At 44.9% G+C, this 18946-nt stretch overlaps 5 protein-coding genes across 5 annotated transcripts; all 5 read left to right on the top strand.

Moving 5' to 3' along the window:
• Positions 1–801: 801 nt before the first annotated feature.
• On the top strand, positions 802–1955 carry PtA15_10A356 (uncharacterized protein; the record flags this gene model as incomplete). Its single annotated transcript, XM_053160522.1, has 4 exons — positions 802–894; positions 959–1037; positions 1111–1140; positions 1222–1955. 4 exons carry the CDS (start codon positions 802–804, stop codon positions 1953–1955), a joined length of 936 nt encoding a protein of 311 aa, XP_053024488.1.
• Positions 1956–6583: 4628 nt separating this feature from the next.
• Positions 6584–6805, top strand: PtA15_10A355 (uncharacterized protein; the record flags this gene model as incomplete). The annotated part of the gene is made up of 1 exon (XM_053160521.1): positions 6584–6805. One exon carries the CDS (start codon positions 6584–6586, stop codon positions 6803–6805), a length of 222 nt encoding a protein of 73 aa, XP_053024487.1.
• Positions 6806–7702: 897 nt separating this feature from the next.
• On the top strand, positions 7703–9432 carry PtA15_10A354 (uncharacterized protein; the record flags this gene model as incomplete). The annotated part of the gene is made up of 10 exons (XM_053160520.1): positions 7703–7737; positions 7809–7860; positions 7952–8096; positions 8165–8214; positions 8278–8324; positions 8396–8444; positions 8514–8653; positions 8723–8822; positions 8938–9010; positions 9083–9432. The coding sequence occupies 10 exons, from the start codon at positions 7703–7705 to the stop codon at positions 9430–9432; spliced, it is 1041 nt and encodes a 346-aa protein (XP_053024486.1).
• A 1685-nt stretch (positions 9433–11117) lies between these two features.
• PtA15_10A353 (uncharacterized protein) lies at positions 11118–14150 on the top strand (the record flags this gene model as incomplete). The annotated part of the gene is made up of 8 exons (XM_053160519.1): positions 11118–11318; positions 11553–11632; positions 11738–11931; positions 12013–13104; positions 13185–13307; positions 13391–13695; positions 13784–13839; positions 13955–14150. The coding sequence occupies 8 exons, from the start codon at positions 11118–11120 to the stop codon at positions 14148–14150; spliced, it is 2247 nt and encodes a 748-aa protein (XP_053024485.1).
• Positions 14151–17108: 2958 nt separating this feature from the next.
• Positions 17109–18623, top strand: PtA15_10A352 (uncharacterized protein; the record flags this gene model as incomplete). Its single annotated transcript, XM_053160518.1, has 7 exons — positions 17109–17298; positions 17361–17396; positions 17479–17792; positions 17877–18105; positions 18186–18278; positions 18361–18483; positions 18562–18623. The coding sequence occupies 7 exons, from the start codon at positions 17109–17111 to the stop codon at positions 18621–18623; spliced, it is 1047 nt and encodes a 348-aa protein (XP_053024484.1).
• Between the last annotated feature and the right edge of the window lie 323 nt (positions 18624–18946).

Here is an 18946-nt window from a genome sequence, read left to right as displayed (position 1 = left end):
CGCTGAGGGTTGTTTGAAAGTCTTACTCGCACAGTGATGATTATGAGGCGTTTTAAGCTGTATGTGCCCAGGGCATTAATCTATGTAGCAAAACCAGCTAGGCTTAATAGAGCCGGGTGATGAGTAACCGCTATCGACCGGAGTCACTCTACATATTCCCGACGTGAGTGAATGGGTAGCAGAAGTGCTTAGTGCTTGAGGAAGGGCAAAGCTACGTTCAAAGCTACCTTTCAGTTGTGAATCACCATCTCAATGCGTAATTAATACCTCAAAATGAGAGTTCTAAAGCGGGTACGTGAATTTTACAAAACTTATTTCACAAGGCATAATCCTTGTGAAAGGGATGCATTGGGATTTTATGGGATGTATGCGGTAATATGTATTTTTCCGGTGCTTTCGGACTTGTTTTGGCCCTTGTAAATTATTTGTTGTAAAACATACTATGCAAATATACTATGTAGATAGCATTTACATAATATTACACTGCATGTTTCACAAACCTTGTGACACATCCTTTGGAATTTCTTCATCCAAACTCCAAAATCTATTTTTACGGGATACAGGTTACAAGCCTTTATTTTACAATGCTGTATTCGCCCGGAAAAGTATTCCAACTCACCATGACACACAAAATTTACATGCCTCAACGCCTCAATCACGTTGGATTTCCACCCACTTGAAAGTATGTCCTTCCGCCTTCTATTGCCGTCTGCCTTCATAACTCCCTCATCCCAATCGCAATAGTGGAGTCTCACTGTAAACACTCAAATTCTCTGATTGATTTGATCACCACCAGCCCCAATGGTGAAATTCCTCTTGAAAATGTTCCATCCGAACGTCTATGCAAATGGCGAGCTGTGTCTCGACAAACACCAAGTTCTGTCTTTTGCTCAGGTCTGCAGCCTCGCCCATATCACATCTGGCTTTTTTCTGACCATCGCCTCCTTCTATTGTGCAGCGTCGTCGGCGCGGGCTCCGCAATCATCCATTTCCAGGAACTGCTGTTTGGATCAATACTTCTGATCTGGACAACGCTTGTGCGCACTCCAAACATCGAGCACATTGCTGACACCACTCACTGACTTACCATATCTCTATGTGTTCTTCCAGATTTATCTGCTCAACATCCATTCCAAGAGGGTACAGCGACTCATCAGCTCCTTTAACCGAGACCTTCAGATCGACAAGAGCTTGTTTTCGGCTGATTTTGATTTCCGGAAGGAAGTGATCCGGCGAGTTTGGGACGAGAGTCTTTGTGTGCTGTGAGTCTCAATGCGTGTTCTGTTCTTGTGACGATATCTTACTCCAATGGTTTTAGGATTTTGGGCATGCCCGAGTACCGGATGGCCAAAGGGAAGCGCTTGCAATGGTGGGAAGAGGTTCCGGGAGCGCCTTGTCTGGTCAATTTTGAAGGAACTCATGGGGAACGACTGGTTGAGAATGTGCGACTATTTGAGGGGCTTGGTGCGGAGAGGTACGGCCGAGCTGCAGGCCAAGCGGGCCACCGGGCAGACCCAAAAGCGCTCGCAATACAGAGCGTTATCCGGAGCGAGTTCACCGGGCCCGACTGTTTCTGGAAGCCGCATAATGCGGCTGATCTCGTCGGCGTGACCACCTTCTTCGGCCGCGCCGATGTCGTCCCGTTCCCGTTCACGGTGGTCTTCAAGTATGACCAACGGCCCGTGGATCCCGTCTGTATCTCCACCCCCGCTGACCTGCGCGCATCTGTTGCCCAGAACCAGAACACCCAGGTCCAGATGCGGCGAAAGGTGCGTCTGGTCTTACGCGCACTAGAGAATAAAATCGTCTTTGCCCCGATCTCGGTACCCTGGGAGGCCGTCCTGCAAGCTACCTCAAAGAATAGACGATGGCCATGGTGGCTCCAGGGCGCGCGCTCGGACGTCCAGTTCCGTAGCGGAGTGCTGAGGATCCATCGGAACTGCCAGAACGAATAGCAAGGATACAACTGCAATTCCGGGTTCCAGGTCTTGATTGAGTACGAGGATGGCCAATCGACCAAAGCCAATGGGACCACGATCTCCTGGATCCGGCATACCCGGCTACCGCGCTCCCTAGGGTTGAGGGACGACTTCAAAGTCACGCCGATGTTGTCCAAGCTCTTCCACAATAACCACTCAATCATCTCGACCACGCTGGACAAAGTGGACCGGGCACTCCGCTTCAAGAAAGTCCAAGCGACCGTTGAGGCCAGCTGGATCGACAGTCAAAGATCAGCAAATTGAGGCGGCGGCAGATAAGAAGGTACTTGATGGGGCATCTTTGGAGGCCACTGAGGTTGCCATGGCTCAAACAAAGCCCAGGGGTGCTGCCTGTGAGCCCCAAGAGAGTGTCAGTGCGACATCTGGATCGGAACAAGCGGGAGGTCGCAAACAAAAAGCCTCCGGGGAGTCAAGGCTTTGTAAAGCTAAATTTGGTTAGGGATGGCGGGGTTTGGCTATTGGGTATCCATGGTCTCTTTTTTATTTTTTGTTTCTCCATGTTTGGCGCTTTGCAATTTATCACTTGCAAATTTTTATATGGCTCGTAAATTTCACATTTTCTTTTGCCTGGTGAGAATTTTGTGACCGTTGTGAAGGCAAAAATACATCCCTTGTAAGTGAAGCCTTGTGAATTTGAAGTTTTTTGGCCCCACACGCTATTTTGCGGGGCTTATTTTTTACAAGGGAGATCATTGCAAGAGAATCACTTGTGAAATTACATTTCAATCCGTTGGACAAAAAAATTACAACGTATCTTTTAGGCCCCGTTTGGCCGCCCGATGTGATATGATAAATTGTGTATTACTTTACATGACACATGTAGCCCGGTTGAAGTTGTCATAGAAACAATAAAACCAAGACAGCGCTTATAACATGTGTGTTTGGTGCAGCCACAAAAATTTTTCTCCTGAGTCCATTTATCACTGCACTGTTTGGTGTGGCATTGTTCCAAACTATCTACCATACCACAACGTCTCTTCAAAAATGGCTCTATCAAATAATCAGCAATCTCTACAACGAACCCACAAGCAACAACAAATCCGACGCAAGAAAATGATCATCATGGTTGTTATCATCATAGGCCTTCGTCAGTGGTCGAAAACGATCAAAGAGCCGTACAACGATGCTATCTTCACCGGTGAAGCCTACACAAGACACATATTGAATGGAAACAGACTTCGAGCTCAAGCAATGTTCCGACTATCCACTCATGTTTTTGATGTGTGCTCAGAAGAACTGCTCTCGATTGACATCGAACCTGCGTCAAAACTAGTCGGCATGGATGAACAACTGGCGATCTTCTTGTACATTGTTGGCCAGAATGCTACCAACCGGCAGACTCAAGATCGATTCCAACATCTCGCATCTTCCATCATGTGATCAACCTTTTCCTTCAGCTGCTCAAGAAATACATTGTTCGACCTCTGGTTAATGAAGCACACAAGTCCATCTTGGACAACCCCAAATTTTCACCCTTCTTCGATTGATGTATTGGCGCGATGGATGGCTGTCATGTCCCAGCATGTGTCCCCGAAACGATGGCAGGCCCTTATCGGAATCGGAAAGGGACACTCTCTCAGAATGTACTTGGTGTAGTGGACTTCAACATGAAGTTCACCTACATTATGGTTGGCTGGGAGGGGTCTGCGCATGACTCGAGGGTCCTTGGAAGTGCAATGGCTGAAGATTTCAGCATTCCCAGAGGCTCGTTCTACCTTGCCAATGCGGGTTACTCGCTCTCCAAAGGTATACTGGTTCCTTACCGGGGGGTACGTTATCACCTGCGCGAAAATGCACAGGCAGGTCATAGGTATGCTTTTTGATAAGCTGTGTCTTTTTCTGTAGCTATGAACTGATGAAGATGATTTTTCCAGGCCCGCAAACAAAGAAGAGCTTTTCAACCTGCGGCATTCAATGCTTCGGAACGTCGTTGAGCGGACTTTCGGCACCTGGAAGAAGCGATTCCCAATTCTCGTACATCCTCTAGAGTACAGTCTGGAAACTCAAGGGAAACTCGTCCTTGCGCTAGCGGTTCTACACAATATAATCATTGAAAACCACGGCCAGTCAGATTATTTTAACGACAACGATTACGTGGGCCCAGCACCAGAGGATGATGAGATTCCCGACGATGAAGAAGACGAACCGTCTTTGAGCCGAGCTCAAGAACGAGCTGCACACAAGATCTGGAGGGACTCATTGGCGCAGCAAATGTGGGACCAGTACTGCAATTATGTTAATCAACACGGTCGTTGAAAAATGAGTTTTGTTTTTGATCCTCTTTCATCTTTTACTCTTGATTTGACTGGTATGCATGAGTAGCAAAAAAAGACTCAAGAAAAATTATGAACAACAATTTTCTTTGATTTATTTTTGTGTTTAGAGACATCATTACCTTGCTCAATGTTTGACAAGATGAGTAGAAAACAAAGCAGCAGCAGAATAACTTGTTGTATTTTGGAATATTTAGCAATCTACACTATTTCATGTTTGTAAATTAAGCCGATGAATCAGTTGCCCAGAGGAAGCTTGGCATTGATCTGCGCGCTCATCCAGCCCCAGGCGTGGTCGTGGTCTCGGATTGCCAGAAAGGCTTTGGCCTTTGCTTCGTTTTCCAAGACGCTAAAACCCGTGACGAGCTCTTCCATACTGAGACCAGTCGCAAAGTGGTCCTGGAACTTCTCAATTGCAGCGTGTATTGATGAGACTTCTTCTTGGTTAAAGGCATCAACAAGTCGATCGATTGAGTTTTCAAAGCGATCACCCGATGTGATCCGATGACGACAAGCAGCTCGGACCCCTGGACGTTGAGCAGGTGTTTGTCGAGCATCCAAGTTTTCGGCAGCATTTTCATCAACACCGGGAGCAGCGGGACCTCCCTCCGCATCTTCAGTCGGGACAGTCGCACCAGATTGACGCAAAACACCAGTAGCTGTGTTCCCCTCAAAAATCACTTGGTAGTCCCTGTATTCGGGAAATGGGGTATTCTTAAATCGTCTGGCATTCGGGTGCGACTAAGAGTTACGAACAAGGAATCATGTGAGCTCGCTCATCTTCCGACTACCAAGTACCAAGCATCCAGGTCAACTTACAACTAAAAAAGCATTCCAGACCTCCTCTGAGGCAGTGACCATACATTCGGCCTCGTTCCACCCAAATCCGCTTGCTCCTTTGCAAGCTGCAAACGCGTCCCAGATCTTTTTGAAAGTCTGGTTGAACTTTGACTTCACCTTTGGGACAGTAAACTCGACACCGGGGAACTCAGTAGCCAGCTCGGTAGCAACTGTTTGGTGGACCTCTGGTTTGAATCCAGCTTCGCCGCGCTTTCCTGACTCGACAGCTTTGACATACATCTTGAGCGCACTACGTTCCATGCCGGCGGTCCATACAAGGTTTTTGGTCTTGTCCTTTTCGGGAATATCCTCTGGCTGGGTTTGGGTTCCGATTGGACTATGTTGAGAAGCATTTGGGCCTGATTGTTGAGAACCCATTGGCTGAGATTGAGTTTGACTCCAGGGGATAGGAACTGATTGGTTGCGAGTTCGGAGTACTAGTGGCCTGAGTTGGACGAGATTCCCGCTGAGCTGGAGTAGAAGGAGTCCTTGGAGATTTCAACGGGTTTCGAGGCTTTGTGGAGCGTTTTGGAGTTGGATGAGGATTTTGGGATGATTTTCGTCGAGCCATAATGCGAGTTATCAAGTGTGAGATGAGAGGAGTCAGAATGTACAACCTGGACTTGGGGACGACAAGTGGATTTATCACCCAGAAATACAGGTCCAGACCTCTATTTCCGAAATGGCGGGGATGATAAATTTCCAGTCATGTGCGATCATGTGTTTTATGATATTACTGGCTGCCACAAACACCAAATAAATGTGAGTTATAACCCGGACGACCCCCGTTATAAGTTGCCCGATTTATCATATAACATCGCGCGGCCAAACGGGGCCTTAAAATGCTTGTTTTACAATGGTGGAAAATATGGGAGGAGGTGTGGAAAATTATGAATGCCTCCCAGCTTGTCATAATTTCACAATGGATGCAATTTACAAGGCTTATGACTTGTAAAAGAAGGGTTGTAAAATTCTACCCCCCCGTTCTAAAGTTTCTGCGTCTCTTCATCAGACGGGTTGTCGGCTCGCAACTGATACAAGTTGGAGACCGAAAGTTCAAACCCCGACGACTGATTAATGCAGTAATGAATATATTCTGACATCTACAGTTGTTAACACATGCTTTATGTCGACCAGCAACCATTTGTTGACAGTACGACGAGGTCGCTGATGGATTCTACTCTCTCCAAGATTCTGTACGAGGAGGTGCTTCCGTAGAACACTCCCGCTGTCTTCTCCCCTCGTACTGTTTGTAATGATCTTTTTGTGATAGCTTCTGTACTCAGACATTGTTCCATACCCAGGTTATCACTGCTATCCTTCTCTAGGCCCGGTGCCTGTCCTCAGTTTGACATCAGTGTGAGCGCAGTGGCACAATCAAAGTAGGATTCTGCTAGCATCAGTCAAGTCTCACCCCTCTGAGAACCATATCCACCAACCAATTTATATCTTTAATTATCGGATTTCACCATGTCTATCGTCGGATCGCAGACCACAAACTATACTACCGGCAGTGGTCCATCAAATATGACCAGCAGTTCGACGACACAAACTCCACCTGCTGCCAGTCTTGCGATGAAGGCCAAGATGGCTGAATTGAACGCAGATACAGCTAGAGCAGTACAATATTTGCTAGGCTTTCAGATTGGATCCATAATTGTGAGCAGGCAAGAGATTATTGTTTGCGAATAGAGCAAACATAAGCTAACTTGCCATCCTGGATTTTTTATTTCTTCTGCCTCAGCTGGCTCTCCTGGTAGCATCCCCTTTGATTTACAGACACATTGTGACTGGTCGATACAAGAGAGGATGGTTTCTTACCAAAAACAAAGCAACTCCAACAAATCTTGCAACAATTTCGATCATTGCACAATCAGTGAACCGGGGCTCAGAAGTTCCAATTGGTCACAAATCTACCACTTTGACAGTCAAATTTAGGCAGATATATACTATGATATCGTTGAAAACAATTCCCTGGATCCAATTAGCGACTGGAAGATTTTTGTTGCTCTTCGTGAGTCCATTTAGCTTTCCTTTCCATCCAATATTTTTTTTAGATGAATCACTCATCAAGGCATCTTTCTGCATTAAACCCTTCCCAGATCATCTTTCATGGGTTTATCTTTGGTTTTCTTTATAAGAATACCACAGATCCTTTAGGGAATTTTAAAAGGCCTGGATGGATAGCTGCTATTTTCCTGCCTTTGCAGTTTTTGCTTGCCATGAAGAATTCTCCGCTTTCACTAATTGGTAAAAGCTATGAAAGAATAAATTACATACATCGGTTCATAGGTGCGTGATTTTATCTATTAAAGAAAGTCAAAGATTCTAACTCACAAATTCTTCATGAAAAAACAAGGCCGAGCAATATACCTGCTTAGTAAGCTTTCAGATTTTCTCATAGAACAAACTTCAAATTAACTATAAAGCTCATACATAACAGGTTTGGTACACGGCTTGCTATGGTGGAGGCGAAAATGGATAACAAATGCACCAGTTATTTTCAAAGGAACTTCATTTTATGGTCTGGTTGCCCTAGCGTCCTTCTCAGTGATCTCTTTGAGTTCGATTAAATGGGTCAGGCACAAGATGTACCAAACCTTTTTAGTCTGCCATATATTTGGGTAAGTGAATATGCATGCTCATGTATTAAATTTGTGGGCCTCAAACCTATTATGCATATTTTTTTCGGTAGTTTTTTCGCCGCATTATTGGCTCTGTGGTTTCATGTTCAAGCACTGAAGCCGGTGGGTAAAGTTCTGGTCAAGCCATTCCAATGATTTAACACTTTGGAGGCTAATTGACTTTGATGCTTTCTTCCAATAACTTCTATGATAGATTACTGTTTTGTCGGCTACCTTCATAGCAGTCGATTATTTGCTTGTATATTTGAAGACTTCTATCAGGTCTGCTGTCTTTACCTCTCTCCCTGGTGGTCTAACAAAGGTTGAGATTGATCGGATAGGAGAGGGCTGGATAGCTGGTCAGTATTTTGTTTCTTTCTGGTCTGTGTTTTGTAGTTCACACCTTGAGGCCTACATTTTTTTTCAGGTCAACATGTCTACCTTCGAGTCTTCAAAGGGCGTCACTCATTTGAGAAAGTGAGTCGTCTAGCAAAAACATCATGTTTTCTCTTGTTCAATATCATACATTTCTCTTGGTAGCATCCTTTTACTATTGCAAACGCGCCGGCCTCGCTTTCCCCGACTGGGTGAGTCAACTTAAATCGGCCCGAAATCCTTGAATAGCTTTACCTGAGACTAAACCCGTCACTCGTAACAGACGAAACACCCTTGTTCTGATAGCCAAAGCAGCTGGAGATTTCACCAGGGTAAGATCCCTTTTAACTATGAAAACTGGAGAGAAACCTCAAGATTTGATTGAAACTTGATGCACTTAGAATATCCATCGAGTGGGTTACGCTGAGGCAGCTTTGGTGGGCGGAGACCTAGAGAGTCGCAAGGCTTCAACGGATGAAAAACATTTTCAGGCATTGTGTGAAGCGGCTTCAGACTGTCGCCTCGCCGTGGCGGTTGAAGGGTAAGTCATTGTACCACACAAAATGATCTACTTGAAAGAGCGTTTCTGATATTGAAATTTATCACCCAGTCCATATGGAACGTCTTACTTAGATATGTGCGATCACGAGACAGTGGTACTGGTCGCAGGAGGTAGTGGGTTCACATACTGTATGTCAACGTTTGAACACGTAAGTTGTTCGTTAGTTGTAGCTCATAAAAGCATATCAAACAAAATAGAGGTCCTCACTTTCTATGTTGCTGATTTCATATGCATTTTCCCTTTGTTATCATGCTGGATTTCAGATCATTGGGAATGCCATGAAGGGTGTTGGCTTTACCAAAAAAATATTTGTAGTATGGACACTGCGTGATCTTGGTAAGCTTACCTCGCTGCTCCACTCGAATAATTAGTCCAGGAGAAGCTTAATGAATTTTCCAATATTTTCAGACATGGTACAAGTATTTGCAAGTGCTTTAAACAAAGCCTTAAAGTGCGCACAACAGCTTCGAATTGAAGTAGTTGTTCGGCTTTACGTCACGACACCACTGAAGCATGGTGACATGAACCCGGTTCCAGGTGCCCAGATCACACCAAATCGGGTAGATCTTATGGGTGTTCTATCTGAAGCCCTTGAAAGCACCAGCTGGAGTATTGACGCTCGAGGGGAAACTCAAGGTTGTGGTTTAGCAGTTGGAGTTTGTGGTCCAGAGGGACTCGTTGTTTCCGCACGCAGTGCTATCAGTGCTGCTGACTCAACTTTGGCAGCCAAGGCCGGCGGAATTCAATTTCATTCGTAAATCACTTTTTTTGGCTCCGTATATCCTTAAGCTTCAAATAGAATGGCAATGGAGATATGTACTGACATGTTTTTGATTTTTTTTTTAAAAAATGTAGAGAGGTGTTTGGATGTTGAAAAGCTTCAGTGAGTGGCCATGACGACGGACAAAAAAAGCTGTAAATTTTGTATAGTTCTAATCACTAAATCCACTATTATCTAAAAACAAAACAAAAAAACAGATTGAGTGAGAAAAGAATTATAAAAATTGTTATGATATCATTTGATCAGATCCGTCTGTGTGGGATATATCCATCTTACCTGTATTCATGTAATCCATAGTAGTTGTTCAGAAAATAGTTCATCCAATCTTGCAGATATACATAGCATTGACAAATATTAATCTGGATTAATACAAGTTCAGCATAGTAAGGCCCCGTTTGGAGCCAATATAAATATAGGTGATATAATCACTTGTAAATTCAATAAAAAATACAAAACTCAACATAAAGAATCCAATTTTTTTTGTAGGAAACCTACAGTACTTTTCTCATCAACTATGAAGTCAGATTTAACTGATTCAGCCATCTTCAGCACCATAATACCATTATATTGCTTTGTTTTGGTCAAAAGCAATATAATGGTACTACAGTACTGATTATGGCTGAATCAGTTGAATCTGACTTCATAATTGAAGAGACCAGTATTGTAGGTTGCCTAGAAAAAATATTTGGAGGCTTTATGTTGAATTTTGTAGTTTTCATTGAATTAACCAATGATTATATCACCTATATTTATATTGGCTCCAAATGAAGCCTAAATAATCAATTCAGCCTCCAGGTATTGACCTGTCTACCTGGCATTACTGAGTCTAAAGAGCACGTGGTTAGCTGCATGGCATTAGCACACCCCATTCCTGGGGTGTGCTACTGTGTGCCCATCTTGGCCTATGTCCTACTAAGGAACACCACCAAAACCATAGCCATGGTGAACCAAAGGGTCCCAAAATTTTACAGTACACAGATTAAGCTCTGAAGACAATATGATAAGCTTCATGGAATTATCACGCCCCAAGAATGGGTTTGGCTAATGGTTCAATGGCGTTCCTCAGTAGGACACCAGCCAAAATGGGTGCACAGTAGCACACCCCATTCCTGAGGTTTACTAATGCCATGCAGATCATAATATTGTTTTCAGATATTAATCTGTGTACTGTAAAATTGTGGGAAACTTTGGTTCACTGTGGCTATGCTTTTGGTGGTGTTCATTAGTAGGACACCAGCCAAAAGCCCTCACGACCCCGGGAGGATCAGACATAATTCGGACAAAACTCTGCCCTGCCGATGTCTAAAAAATCTCTCCGTCCGGGAATTGAACCCGGGTCACCCGCGTGACAAGCGGGTATACTGACCTCTATACTAACGAAGATTTCGGATGATGGGATGGCTGGGTTTTGCGCTATGACCAGATTTGCCCGCGGTGATGTGTATTTGATTACGTACATCGCTGCATGTTCGAAGGGGGTCTCGCTAAACCAATAGCCTCCCCTGGGTGGCTCCTGACTTTCGCCTCGACCCCTTGGCCCTCCACCAAACTCGGAAAAATTCCAACACTCGGATGAAAACGAACTAGGCAAGACTGGACAAGCCCACGCAAGAGAATCAGCCAGTCATCACCCCCAATCGCAACCCGATAAAGTCTCGAACGATGGTCGCTGGCGCGGACAACCCCTACTTGGCCCATCTGCCCGAGTCGGGCGCACTCGATGGCTTTATCCCCAGAAAGGTTTCAGGTAAACAAGTCTTGGAGGCCATGGATCATTCGACAAACCCGTTCACTGGGAAACAATACTCGAAACAGTACAAGACCATCCTCGAACATCGCAAGGCTTTACCCGTCTTCAAACAGGTACTGTAGCTATTCAAAGACTATCAAAAAAAAAAAAAAAAAAAAAAAAAAAAACTCGCCCCCCCTCTTCTTTTCTTCGTTCTCTTTTTTGGATGGTTCTTTGGATCACAAAACCAACTATTTCTGTGCGCTTGGTTGGCCTTTTTTTATGTCACTGACAGTTTCGCTCCCCGTCCAACCTGATTAACTTTAAATATTCGATTCGAAACCTCACCTTGCCTCGATCACCGTCAGATGGCAGATTTTTACAAGATGTATAACAAGAGCCAATTTGTGGTGATGGAAGGTGAAACAGGATCAGGAAAAACAACTCAGTTAAGCTCATATCTAGTCGGAGGGCTAAGTGCATCGCGTCCCACATCCCATCGCATGTGGAGCTGATTTTCCATTGGATTTTCTGAACACAATTTTTCATGTAGAATTCCGCAGTATGCGGTTTATGGCGATCTTCCTCACATGAAAGATCGACAGATTGCTTGCACCCAACCAAGACGAGTGGCAGCCATGAGTGTTGCAAAGCGTGTGGCTGATGAGATGGATGTCAAGCTTGGTGAAGAAGTCGGCTACAGCATCCGATTTGAAGATTGCACCAGCTCAAAGACGATTCTGAAGTGTATGTCACCAACCAATCCTTTCCACCCGATCACAATCCTACATGATCTTCGATGACTGAGTAGGAGTTGCCACCTCTTAGATATGACCGATGGTATGCTGCTCCGAGAGGCTCTGCATGACAACCTTCTTTCGCGTTATTCAACTCTGATCCTTGACGAGGCTCACGAACGTACCCTTGCAACCGATATCTTGATGGGCTTGTTGAAAGACATTGCAAAGCGTCGCCCTGACTTGAAGATCATCGTCATGTCTGCCACACTCGACGCGGCCAAGTTCCAGAGCTATTTCAACTCGGCACCACTGCTCAAGGTGCCTGGTCGGACATTCCCGGTCGAAACGTTTTACACACCCGAGCCTGAACCCGATTATCTCGAAGCTGCGATTCGTACAGTCTTGATGATCCACAGAGATGAAGAGCCCGGCGATGTGCTGGTCTTTCTTACTGGTGAAGAAGAAATCGAAGACGCGTGTAGAAAGATCAGCATCGAAGCCGATCAGCTTCTCCAGACTTCCTCCCATGTTGGCCCATTGAAATGCGTTCCCCTTTACTCCTCTCTCCCCCCTCAACAACAACAACGCATCTTTGATCCGCCGCCGCCCCCGCTCACCCCCAATGGACCCCCCGGCCGAAAAGTTGTCATCTCAACAAACATCGCCGAAACCTCATTGACGATCGATGGGATTGTATATGTGATCGACCCCGGATTTTCGAAACAAAAGATCTACAATCCACGTATCCGAGTTGAATCCTTGTTGGTCTCACCCATCTCCAAAGCTTCTGCCCAACAACGAGCCGGTCGAGCCGGTCGTACACGGCCCGGAAAGTGTTTCAGGTTATACACCGAAAGCAGTTTTGTGAAGGAATTGGAGGACCAAACCTACCCGGAGATTCTGCGGTCGAACCTGGCCAGTGTGGTGCTAGAATTGAAGAAATTAGGGGTCGATGATTTGGTTCACTTCGACTACATGGACCCCCCAGCCCCTGAAACCGTCATCCGAGCGTTGGAACTGCTCAACTACTTGGCTGCGTTTGATGATGAAGGCAACCTGACTCCGCTTGGAGAGATCATGGCCGACTTTCCGTTGGATCCTCAATTATCAAAGATGTTGATTTCTAGCCCTGAGTTCAAATGTAGTAACGAAATATTAAGTATCGCTGCTATGTTGTCTGGTGGGTTCATTGATCTTGTCTGTTGGCTCGGCCCAACTTGGGATTACACTGATTTCCTTTTTTTTTTCTTACACTTTCAGTGCCCAACCCATTTCTTCGACCCCACAATCAGCGCAAGGAAGCTGATGATGCCCGGGCGCAATTCACCCATCCCGAAGGAGATCATTTGACGCTTTTGAACTTATTTCATGCATACAAAGCCAGTGAGTGAGATGTACTTGCCATGTGTGCCAAAAGAGATTTGCTCACAAATCATCCTGAAACGTGCATAAAACGCGTTCAATAGGTTCTGATCCGAACAGCTGGTGTTGGCAAAACTACGTCGCCAACAGAGCGATGTTGCAAGCCGACAACGTGCGCAACCAGTTGAAGAGGACGATGGAACGGTTCGACCTCGATCTCGTGTCAATCGACCACAAACATAAGGACTATTTCAAAAATATCCGGATGGCTGTCACCACCGGTTACTTCATGCAAGTGGCCCACAAAGAACGCGAGAAAGGCGTCTACACTACTAGGGATGGTCAGATCGTCGGCTTGCATCCTAGCTGCGGTCTCGATAGCAATCCCGAATGGGTCCTCTACAATGAGGTTATTTTTTGTTTTCTTCCATTTGCTCCCACAACTCTGATTGTTGTAACTAACTCCTGTACGCCTGATTTTTTTTTCTCCTACGCAGTTCGTCTTGACCACTCGAAACTTTATCAGGATTTGCACGGAAGTGAAACCGGAATGGTACGGACACCTTCCACTTTCTGACCATTTCACACCCGTCATGCACCTATTCCCAGCACTAACTAAATATAAATATGTCTTCGATATCTCTTTATATGCGTTTTTCTTGCGACAGGTTACTTGATTTCGCACCGTTATACTACGATGTAAACACGATGCCGGATGGCGAAGCCAAACGAGCCCTCCAAAAAATTGCCATAAGGAAATCAAACTCGGCGACTTCTAAACGGATCGAAAACGACCAGGATCCTGAGTCTAAGGCCCGCAAACGTCAACGAAAATTGGATAAAAAATTGAAGGCTGCCAAGTAATCTTCCATCCTCCCCCCTCACTCACTCATGTGTTTCCCCCCTTTTTTTATGCATCCAAAGTGTCATTTTTTGTGGCATGTTTTTGTTTCCTTGGCTTCTTTCTGGCTTCTTGTGCTAAGAAATAAAGCATAGAATGTGGGGATCATCAGTTTGTGCGCTTGTTTGGAGCACGGGCTTCTTGCCTTCTGAGTCTACTGAACCCTCTTTTCCCTTCTACTGCACATAAAAAATATTAAGCAATTAGAGACTGTGTCCTGCTTCAAGATGGACATAAAGAGAGCAGCCTCATTTGGGGATAATTCTTTTGACAAATATGATGGGTGAGCATAATTTTTGGTGCGGGGTAAAAACCAGTGACACCCCAGTTCACCTGGGGTGCTTATCAGCCAATGATCAACCCTGCCAAAACCACCACCGCCTCACAAATCAAACTTAGTCAGTCCCCTTTCTGATCCCCTTTCTGAGGGTTGGGCAGGTGCCCTTACATGAAGCGCAAGCCTCCAAAGGAGGGACTTAGGAGTGACCAGCAAGATTTGATGTGAGTCCTGAGGACTAGGGCTGGGCACTGAGAACAGGTTCAAAGGGTATACCCAACTCTCAGATCAGTGGGAGGGCTTTTGAGCCAGAGCTGTGGCTTGGGGGGGGGGGGGGGGGGGCTTGAGAGCCTTGTTCCCCAACTGTTTGGGGCAAAAACCAGGTATACCTAACTGCTTGACCCAAGTGTTGGGTCATGTAGTTGGGTATACCTGCAACAGGTTGGAGAACAGGATGAATCCTGGCTCAAAGACAATTACCACAGGAGGCCAGAAAGCATTTGGGTAGGTATCACCTGTGGGGCCGCACGCCTGCCTGCTAAAGGGTGAAAGCTACCGGTCAGTGGGTGCCAATTGCCATCTCTCAGTTATTCTGGAGTATTTTGCATGTTTATGCGGTTTGGAATGATGTGGATTGCATCATGAAAACTTACATACTAGAGCTATAAAATCTAGTGTCTAGTGAGCTGGGGAACAACCCAGTATCTGACTTACAATATGTTTCAACTGCTGGCAATCAGGTGTTTTAATTTATGTTATTCTCAATTAATATCAGTAAGAGTGATCAATAAAGCAGGGAACTTGAGTAATACAGGTCCAACATTTTTCTCAGATTATCAACAGTTTTTTTTGTTTTCCATGTTCGCCATCCAAGCAAGTTCACCTGATTACCACTCTGTAAGTGCTGGTTTTTCACCTCTATCCTTTTCCTACAGATACATAGTCTAGACAGTGCTGTGGTTGATTTTTGCTTTAACCACAGTTTTTGATATAGCTGTACTGGCCTGCTACTCATCTTCAGTTCCAATTTCCTTCCTTCCTCTCACCTTGTTTGTCACCATTATCCTCCTCCTTACCATTCCTGGCCATCAGTATTTGCTAAGCATCATCCGTTCAGAATCCGTGTTGTGTGGTTTGAGCCCCAAACTCGTAGAGTCTAGCTTCCGTATTCATAGAAAAGAGCACGGCCAACCATGCATATAATGTGCCACCTAGTAGTAGTGCCACCTGAGAGGACCTCTCGAGAGTCACAATCACCAAGATGCAAACACTGCAAACATTTGGGTGAGGTATCAAGTAATACTTCACCCAGAAGTTCATCAACTTTGTAAACTAGACACCACCCCAATGACCGATTGTTCCGGAGGAGTGCCATGTCGAGCAGAGAAATCAAGAGGTGTATGTAGTCCGCTTGATGACTAGAATGACTGGCACCGGGGTGGGTCTATAGGCCTTTTACCGCCCGTTGCCTCTATTGACAGCGCAACACTTCTTCAATCTGCAGCTCCGGAAGATGTTGGGTTAGCTATAAGTCAGTATTTTCTTCCCGGGGAATTGTAGTCTCAGAAGATCCCATACAGCTAAGGTCAGCGCCTCGCTACGAGACACAACCCTGTGGGGCTCTCACTGGGAGGGATTGTGAAGCCTGCCTTCCGGTATCTTTCCCAGCATTCTGGCATTCTGGATTATAAGATAGGGTTTGGGAGAGGGCGGCGGAGGGGGGCTGAGACACACAGTGCTTCATGTTTTGGGAAGAAAAGATTGGGACGGTAAACTGGTTCCAGAAGATATTTTTTTATTCAATTGAGGGTTATCAGTTCCAGCAAGAGGCAATTTATGATTGACGATGTATCATCAGCAAAAGTTTGATTTTTGTTGAAAAATGAAAATGGGGTCACAGGATTGGTCTCCTCTGATCTTCAGTAGAAATTTCTGATTGATTTGCGCGATATAATCTAATAATTTTGAATATTTATCAAATTGCTAACTGGATAAGGGTCACTTGGCTGGCAACGTAGGCCAGGCCCACAGGGAAGGAGCAGGAAGAAGCTGCAGATGTGGTTGGGGCCATATGAGGTAGAGAAAAATTGAGTTTCTAAGAAGGTTTGAATGTTCAGTGGATCAACGATAGAATCTTACACAGGAAATGAACCTGGGGGAAGCACTCTTCAGAACCACTTTAAAGGAGGACAGGTGAGGAAGACTTGCCGAAAAGCTCGCCCATCTAAACTTGGCATTAGTTTCCATAATGCTTTCCCGACTGATTCTAGTTAGCGCCTGGTTCTTCGCGACCCATTGTGGCGGAGTTACCGATCAGTTGGTTGGAGCAAAGAGAAATTGTGAAGTACTCGACGGTATGTCTTGTACATCACTTCCAAGGCTCACTCTGCAGACTTTCTTTTCTGATGCTTGCCAAATCATCTCGCCGTCTTTTTACTTCCACAACCTGATGATTGAAGTGATTTCCTCCGCGCGCGAGGATGCCCTGCGGCCTCAGAAACACCCAAGAACCGACTCCGAAAAACAGCTAATGCCTGACATAGATAAGCACGGCATGCTCGTATCTGAATCTGAAAAGAAAACAACCACTGGTTCTGAAGACCATGCGATCACTGGTTGCGGTACTGACCTCGAAGATCATCAAATGTCAATCAATGATTCCGACTCCAGCTCTGAACTTAACTCTCGAAAAAAGTTTTTCAACGGTGAATATACAGACCACCACAAGGACCACCACAAGGAGCTGGATCCGGATCCTGCGAGAGAGCAAGCCACCATATTTGAAAGACTGATTGGGAAGCTGAAAGAAGTTGAAAATTTGACTCCCGCAACCAGTAAGTAAATCAAGTTAAGACTTTGGAAATCTACTGAATTTTGATCATCTTTCTCCTTTCAGTTTCAGAGCTGAAAGAAAATTGGGCAAAAACTCCTGGTTTGTGTTGAATTTTTCTGTCTCTCTTTGTCTTCTTGTCATTAACATTGAATATGATTGCTGATGTGGCCCGAATTTGCAGAAAAAGTCATGTCACTTTACAAAGACTGGATGGCAGTGCTATCCCTCCAATCCCGGATTCAAAGTGGCATCGACTCGAAACTAGAAGAATTGATAATTCCAGAACGGGTCGCAAAAGTATGGATGGCCAGATACGTCACTCAGTCTCGAGAGACTCAGTCGAAAATTAATAAATTTGTTCGGTTCAGACTGCTCAAGCTGGGGGGATACAGTCCAAATATTTTGTATCGGAAACTGATAAAAATTTTACCTTCACATTCCTATCTGCCCACGGAGCATCGCGATGAAAGGTCTCAATTGGACGCAGAGAAAAAAGTAGAAGCTGTAGTTGGTGCTTCGATTTTAGATGGTATCAAGAAGCTGATCACCGAATATGACTTTGGGAATGAGCTTGTGAAGTGGACCTTGGAACCTTCCGAGCAATGCTGGATGCTTCCTTGGAGATATGCGTTCCACGTTGTAGATCTGTTGTCTGAACATGCTTTCATCGATCAAGAAAAATTGACAAGATTCTTGCGAGATGAAGAAATGGCAAAACAAGTAATATTCTACAGTAATGTCTATTTTGGTCAAACGCTAGGCCTTCGTGGTGAAAAGGCCTGGGAACACTTGCCTAAGTCTTTCAAGGGTGATTTCATTCTGTATTTTCGTGGATAAAATTTAAGCCGACTGATTAGCTCATCTGAATTTCGTTCATTTTCATACTAGCCCTTGATCGTGAAACCAGAAGTACTTTGCAGCAATTATTAAAAGAGGGGTCCAAGAAGCATGTTCAAAAACCACCGAGGGCAAAAACCTATGGTAGCGTCGATTCTTGCATGTAAGGTTGTAACCCCTACAGAATTAACTTGGCTGACCAAATGATTGTCGTTCCTCGTAACAGCCCCTGGTGATCAAGACGGAAGAAGAGTGCGAATACTTGCAGAGGAAAAGATGAGACCTGGGTATGAGGTGGATTGGTCTTCAAGGAAAACTGGAAGGTTCACCGGTTCTCGGTTTTTCAAGGGTAATATTCACATCTCTCAAAATTTGAATCCCATCAATTAAGCTTGGCTCAAATGACATTTTTCGTCTATTTTTACAGCAACCCTCATGACTGATAGCATCAGTAGACTAGAAAAGGAATTTTCGGAGAACAAGATCTGACTTAAAGAAGATGTTCAACGGAGGTATGGGTGACCCAGTTTCAACGGCTCTACGCCAAATTTGAACATTGTTCTTATCTTTGCCTCAATCTCTACACCACTGGTGGGCTTGGGATATCACGTAAACTTCTCTTTGCATGGAAATTGGTGGTTTTCCAATCAGCCATGCATACATTACTCAGACATGATTGGGAAATTTTTCTTGTTAAGGAAGAGAGGGCACTCCAAAACAAGGTGAACCTTACTGGATGACTTCCCGTTGATTCTGGGAGCCCAGAAAATAATTTAGAATTTTCAAATCTAAAAAGCTAAGAGCAACTCCAC

The sequence above is a fragment of the Puccinia triticina genome, chromosome 10A, assembly GCF_026914185.1.
Source record: "Puccinia triticina chromosome 10A, complete sequence".
In the NCBI taxonomy this organism is placed as follows: Eukaryota; Fungi; Basidiomycota; class Pucciniomycetes; order Pucciniales; family Pucciniaceae; genus Puccinia; species Puccinia triticina.
The sequence above is the reverse complement of the archived record's forward strand: the minus strand, read 5'-3'. Positions and strand labels throughout refer to the sequence as shown.